Genomic DNA, 6,767 nt, shown 5'->3' on the forward strand with positions numbered 1-6,767 from the left:
CAAGGCCACCTGTGTGCTCCACAACCACCTCCGCAGAACAGCACCAACAGCAGCAGTGAGAGATTGCCTCCCTGTTGGTGTGGTGTTGCCTCTGCCAGGGCTGGGGAGAGTGGCTGCCAACAACGCTGGGAGAGAGGCCATCCGGATCCGCGAGACCTTCACCTCTTACTTCTCTGCAGAAGGGACCGTCTCGTGGCATGACACCATCGTATAGTGCAGTGCACAACAACCCCAAAACGGCTCTTTTAAGAGCCACCCACACAAAACAAAAGGGATTCCTTCATTATTATTAAATTGTTATTAAAATTGTTCAATTAAGTAGTGTTATTAAAAATGTATATTTATGTCCATGCATGCTAGATCTTAAAATCATATATTGAGAGAAGAGTTGTGAGAAATATTTTATTTAAAAAATAATTATATAAATAACAAAAATAACATACAAACAATATAATATAAACATAACGGAACAATAACAAATGAACAGTGACATCAGCCTAGTTCTTTCCCTGGAGAGATTGTCACCACCACTAGCTAATAAGCTTAAACAGGTTCCAAATTAAGTGTGAAATTAGTATTGTCAAATATGACCTTTCGAATTTGGAATTGAACGTACTCCAGTACTTCAGGTGGCATTCTCTCCAGGGAAGGAACTAGGCCCATTAAAAAGTGCTCAATCCCAGAGAGCGGGGTAGGGGTAGGCACAGCGTTTTGCCTCTGCAGGGCCTGGAGGATGGCTGTCTGGATATTTGTGTTCCCCTCCGGTACCCTGGCTCTCTTCCTCTTCGTCCCTGTATGGAATGTAAAACACCATAATTTGTAAGTTAGTGAAAAGCCTATTGAACATGCATGTGTGTTTGGTTTGAAGTGTTGTAACTTTAACTTATAGTAAAAGTTACAACAGTAACGGCCTAGTAACGGGGACGCTGGTGAGTCTAACGCCGCTCTGTATGGCTTGTTTTTATTCAGTATTTCCGATATTTCTCACGATTGCATTGAACATTTTGCCGTTTTTTTTGGTCTTTAGTAGTTTAGCTAAGTCTACTAGTTATATATAGTCACTTTTCGCTATTGTCAGTGCGCCAGTTTTCTTTATTTCTACGTGTTTTTACGTGAGGTCGTACAGTTGGTGGACGCTGTTGCCTTTTGAACGCTGTTGCTGCTGCTGCTCACCGGAACGTCATTTTTGAACATTATTTTTTCGCGATTTTCTTTTTCTTTCTAGTCTTTTAACTTTTTCATCAGTTTTCTTTTGCTTACTTTCAACACCTTCTGTCTGAAACCCTTCTGGACCTCGGATCGGACTACAAAGTTAAGTTAAGTAACTGCGTCAGTTTTCTTGATTTATTCATTTATTTCTGAACGTTAAACGTCTGCGTGTTTTGTTTTGTGTTTTTGTGCGTGGAGTCGTGCAGCTGTTGGTGGATGACACCTGCTGGCCGGCTAGACTGCTGATAACCCCCGGCGCCGGCGCCGTCCAACTGGCTTCCCCGTCTCCAGCGTAGCTACAACCGGCTTGCTCCACTCCTCTGCCTCCGCTGTGCTGGCTCTGTGGCTTCACCATAATCGCCTGGATCTACCGCTGGCTTCTTCCGACTTCACAACCTGTGGATTTTAACCTGTTCCTCTGGATTGCGCTATGTTTGACTCTCACGTAACGACTGCATATCTGCCGCTCCGTTACTCGGTAACGGAGATGTTACGTCTACGGATCTTCTCAAGGACCCAACCACCTCAGCTTGCATCCCACCAGGACATTCTCAAACGACCAAAATACATCCACCGAGGCTCTGGACGGAATTTTCAGTACACTCACACCAGCAACAAAAACATCCGCTCCTTCTGGTCCACTGGGCCCCGCCCCCTTCCTCGCACAGCCCGTACGGTCAGTCCCGTCAATCACAGTGTCCTGTCCCCTCTGCTCAAAGCAACCTGCTACACTCCACTCACCTGTCTGAAACTCTGTCTGCTGAACACCAGATCCCTCAGTAATAAGGCCCTTTTGATAAATGACTTTATTGTTGACCAGAGCCTAGACATTCTCTGCCTCACTGAGACCTGGCAACAACCAAATGACTTCTCCCATCTAAATGAAGCTGTCCCACCAGGTTTTTCTTTTATTAGCAAACCCCGGGTTAATGGGAGGGGGGGTGGCCTCGCTCTCCTCCATCGTGATAACATCAAAGTCACCACTGTCACAGTCCCCCTTCACTCCTCCTTTGAATGTCTAGCTGTAAAACTCTCCGGCCCCAAACCCACTATCATTGTCACCATTTACAGACCACCAAAACCCTCCGCCGTTTTCCTCAATGAATTCTCATCACTACTTACATCTGTATGTGCAATGTCCCCCACTGTTATCCTCCTTGGTGATTTCAACATCCACATTGACAACCCATCCTGTACTTTTGCTAATGACTTCACATCACTTCTGGACTGTCTTGGCATCACACAACATGTCAACCTCCCAACCCATAACAAAGGTCACATTCTGGATTTAATCTGCTGCACTGACATCACTCCCACTAACATTCATTTTGACATTCATACCCAACTCCACAAAACCAAGGAACAACGGACCATCTCCTTCAGAAACATCAAACTTATCAACACCACCGACCTCTCCACCATGATCAGCTCCTACCCCAACCCTCCCCCAGCTTCCTCCCTGACTGACCTGGTGACTCACTACAATAACTGCCTCTCCTCCTCCCTCACCACCCTGGCCCCCCTGAAAACCCGCTCAGTCTCATTCACCCACACTGCTCCCTGGTTCACTCCTCATCTGCGCCAGCTCAAAGCCACTGGTCGTCGACTGGAGCGACTCTACAATAAGACAAAACTCACTGTACACCGCCAAATGTATTCGGACCACCTCCATCACTACAAGAATGCCCTCACCACTGCCAAAACCTCATACTACTCCAACCTCATCAACACTGGTACAGGCAACAGCAGAGTCCTCTTCTCAACAGTCAACCACTTACTTCAGCCTCCTAAATCTCTCCCTCCAGATATTTCCACCACCCAATGCACTGCGTTCCTTGACTTCTTCAGCTCTAAAATCAACACCATTCACCAACAACTGGCCTCATCACGCACCCCCTCTGATGACCCACCCTGGATGATCACCTCTGGCCAACCTCTCATCAGCTCCCTCTCTGACTTCACCCTAGTAACAGAACAGACCGTCTCAGAACTCATCCGCAAAGCCAAAACCACCACCTGTCAGCTCGATCCTCTTCCCACCTCCCTTGTCAAAGCATGTCTTCCGTCCATCTCCCCCATGATCACCAACATAATTAACTCCTCCCTCACTACTGGTACTGTACCCCTCACTCTCAAGCTGGCTGCCATCACTCCCATCCTGAAAAAACCTGGTGCTGACCCATCTGACCTTAACCATTACCGGCCCATCTCCAATCTCCCTTTCATCTCCAAAACACTTGAAAGGGTGGTTGCCGCACAACTACAGTCCCACCTCGACATTAACAATCTCCACGAACCGTTCCAATCTGGCTTCCGTCCAAAACACAGCACTGAAACAGCCCTAGTCAAAATCACCAACGACCTCCTCCTTGCAGCCGACTCTGGATTACTCACCATTCTCATCCTCCTCGATCTCAGCGCAGCATTCGACACCATCTCCCACCCTCTGCTCCTGGACCGCCTAGCTGGTATTGGGATCACTGGTGCTGCACTCTCCTGGTTTACATCCTACCTCACCGGCCGTCAACAATTTGTTCAACTAAGCAACCACAAGTCTGGGTGTTCAGATATCTCACTGGGTGTCCCCCAGGGGTCAGTCTTGGGTCCACTCCTCTTCACCACTTACCTCCTCCCGCTGGGCACACTCCTCCGTCACCATGGGGTCCATTTTCACTGCTACGCTGACGACACACAGGTCTACATCTCTACCAAACCCACCGCTGCCATCCCCCCCACCTCCCTCATCACGTGCCTGGAAGAGATCCGGAGCTGGTTGAGCAGGAACTTCCTGAAACTCAATGGAAACAAGACCGAGGCCCTGCTCATCGGATCCAAATCCACCCTCACTAAACCACAACACACCCCAGCTCCACTCATAATTATCGATGGATTCCCAGTACCCTTCTCCTCCAAAGTCAAGAGCCTCGGTGTCATCCTGGACAACACCCTCTCATTCGCACCCCATATTCACAACATCACCCGGACTGCATTCTTCCACCTCCGCAACATCGCCAGACTCCGCCCATCACTGACCCAATCCAGCACTGAAATCCCAGTTCACTCATTTGTCACATCACGCATAGACTACTGCAACGCCCTCCTCACCGGACTCCCCACCAAACTCATCAACAGACTGCAGATCATTCAGAACTCAGCCGCCCGGATCATCACCCGCACCAAATCATCTGACCACATCACCCCTGTCCTCATTCAACTTCACTGGCTCCCAGTACACTACCGTATCCAATACAAAACCCTACTCCTCACCTACAAAGCTCTCCACAACCTAGCCCCCAGTTATCTCTGTGACCTCCTCCAAGAATACACTCCCTCCCGCTCCCTCCGCTCAACCTCTGCTGGACTACTATGTATCCCCACATCACGACTCACTACAATGGGTGCCCGGTCATTCAGCTGTTCAGCACCCAGGCTCTGGAACTCCCTCCCCCCACACATAAAACAATCAGACACCATTACAACCTTCAAGTCACAACTCAAAACTCACCTGTTCAAACTCGCACACAACGTCTAACTGATCACTGTTTTGATTTTTTTTTTGTTTTTGTTTTATTTATTTCTTATTGCTTATGTTTATTTATTTTTACACAATGTCTTGTTTTTTTTAAATAATGTATGATGACTATATGCTCTGTAAGGTGACCTTGGGTGTCTTGAAAGGCGCCTCTAAATTAAATGTATTATTATTATTATTATTATTAGTATTAATTAGGGCTGTCAAATTAACGCGTTAATTTCGATTAATCAGGGGAGGATCAAGAAGTTACGAGAGAGAGAGAGAAGGGAGAGAAACAAACGGTAGGCTATACAGCTGTTTATAAACAGGCATAAAAGTGTCGTATAGGTATGCGATTAATTTAGATGAATTAATCACAGAGCCTGTAATTAATTTGATCAATTTTTTAAATTGCTTGACGGCACTAGTAGTAATCCATAAACCGTCTTATCAGTTAAAGCTTAAACGGTTAGCCATAAACATAGTTGAACCCCTGAAATTAATGCTATACATCTTTGTCCTGTACATACCGCTCTGTGGTCTTGGGGCAGGGCCAGCCTCAGGGACAGGTACACGGGAAGGGCCAGCGGCAGGGACAGGGGCAGGAGCAGGAGCAGGAGCAGGAGCAGTGTCCTCTGTCTCTGACTCACTGCTGGGCTGGTCTATGTTATTGAGAAAGAAGACTTGTTTTTTTTTGCTTGGATGATATATGCATGATCTATATTACAGCACATTAAAGATAGACAGAATCGTGCCGCACTGTAAACCGTTCCTGTGGCCATAATACAGAAGCTGTACGTGTCTTCACTTGTCAACAAACCTGCTATGTGCGATGGCCCTGCTGCTGCCTCCTCAAGCTCCTCTCTTCTCCTGCCCCTGACAGTGTATCTGGAGCCCCGTCCTCCTCTACCTCCTCTGCCCCCCGAGGTAAGTTGCTGCTGGTCTCCCTCGGGGTGACAAAGGGGTCGAGGAAGGACAGGACCCCAGCGAATTTCCATTTCGTCACTGTCCCTGCCGCTGACCCGCTCTTTTTCCCCTCCTTTTCACTCTTTTTGTGTCGTAAGTACCTGTCCCTGAGCGACTTCCACCTCCTGCGACATACGTCCACTGACAAGAACATATATACATATTAAGTTGTGTAACCTGACAAGCGGGACAGTCTGTTGTAGTAGTATCACTTAATATTACTGCTAACTGTTGCTACCGCTAACCGGCGCTAACTTTTTTCATCGTAGAACACAACCGATAGCTGAAGCAAAGCAAAATACACACACACATTATTCACTGATCTTACCAGGACAGCCAGTATCCTCGGCCACGTCGACCCACGCCCTCTCTTTCTTGTTCCTGTCCCGGTACGACACCATCCTGGTGTTGTAAAGGACAGGACGGCTGCACACAGCGACGATGAGGTTTTGGTCCTCCATTGCGGTTCTGTCCTCTCCGTCTCTCTGCCAGTGACGTCGGGTCAAGCTCAACGCTGATTGGCTATCGCGGTTAAGTATCACGCGTATGAGCGTCAAAAGTTCAATTTTTTTAACTCCTCGCGTACGCGCGTATATATACGCGCCTCATACGCCCCTAACGCGAGTAAAATGTTGCTTTTACGCATGTAACGCATGTACGCGCCTCATACGCCTCATAAACCAATGCTTCCCTATGGAAAAATTGCCGATTTTATACGCGTGGTACGCGGGTAACGCGTTTGGTGTGGCCGTACCTTTAGAGTTAATTCGCTTGAAAATCTGATGGAAAAAGGACTATAGTCACACTATGTAGGTAGAAACCAGATTACTTGTAATATATATTTTTTTATTTAAGGCAAGGCAACTTCATTCATATAGCACTTTTAATACATGAAGCAGACTCAAAGTGCTTCACATAGAAACATTCTCATACAATAAAATAGATAAGTAAAAGAAAACACAGGCAAAGCTCAAAAATGCATTGTCATGTATTAACTGTCTCTCTTGTATCAGATCATGTATTAACTGTCTCTCTGGATTTAAGGAAAAATAACATTAAGTGTCTCGAGCACTCAAAT

The 6,767-nt window shown here is 47.0% G+C and overlaps 1 protein-coding gene across 2 annotated transcripts; it reads right to left on the reverse strand.

Annotated features, from left to right (window-relative positions):
• Nucleotides 1-388: 388 nt before the first annotated feature.
• LOC115530030 (glutaconyl-CoA decarboxylase subunit gamma-like) lies at nucleotides 389-6,228 on the reverse strand. Of its 2 annotated transcripts, none has more exons than XM_030339205.1 (3): nucleotides 6,018-6,228; nucleotides 5,254-5,385; nucleotides 389-791 (listed from the first exon to the last, which is right to left on the reverse strand). In XM_030339205.1, the coding sequence occupies exons 1-3, from the start codon at nucleotides 6,148-6,150 to the stop codon at nucleotides 544-546; spliced, it is 513 nt and encodes a 170-aa protein (XP_030195065.1). In that variant the 5' UTR covers nucleotides 6,151-6,228; the 3' UTR covers nucleotides 389-543. The 2 variants fall into 2 exon arrangements, with proteins under 2 accessions (XP_030195065.1, XP_030195064.1); XM_030339204.1 differs by having other exon boundaries at nucleotides 5,544-6,228.
• Nucleotides 6,229-6,767: the final 539 nt, after the last annotated feature.

The sequence above is a fragment of the Gadus morhua genome, chromosome 17 (assembly GCF_902167405.1).
Source record: "Gadus morhua chromosome 17, gadMor3.0, whole genome shotgun sequence".
NCBI classification, from domain to species: domain Eukaryota; kingdom Metazoa; phylum Chordata; class Actinopteri; order Gadiformes; family Gadidae; genus Gadus; species Gadus morhua.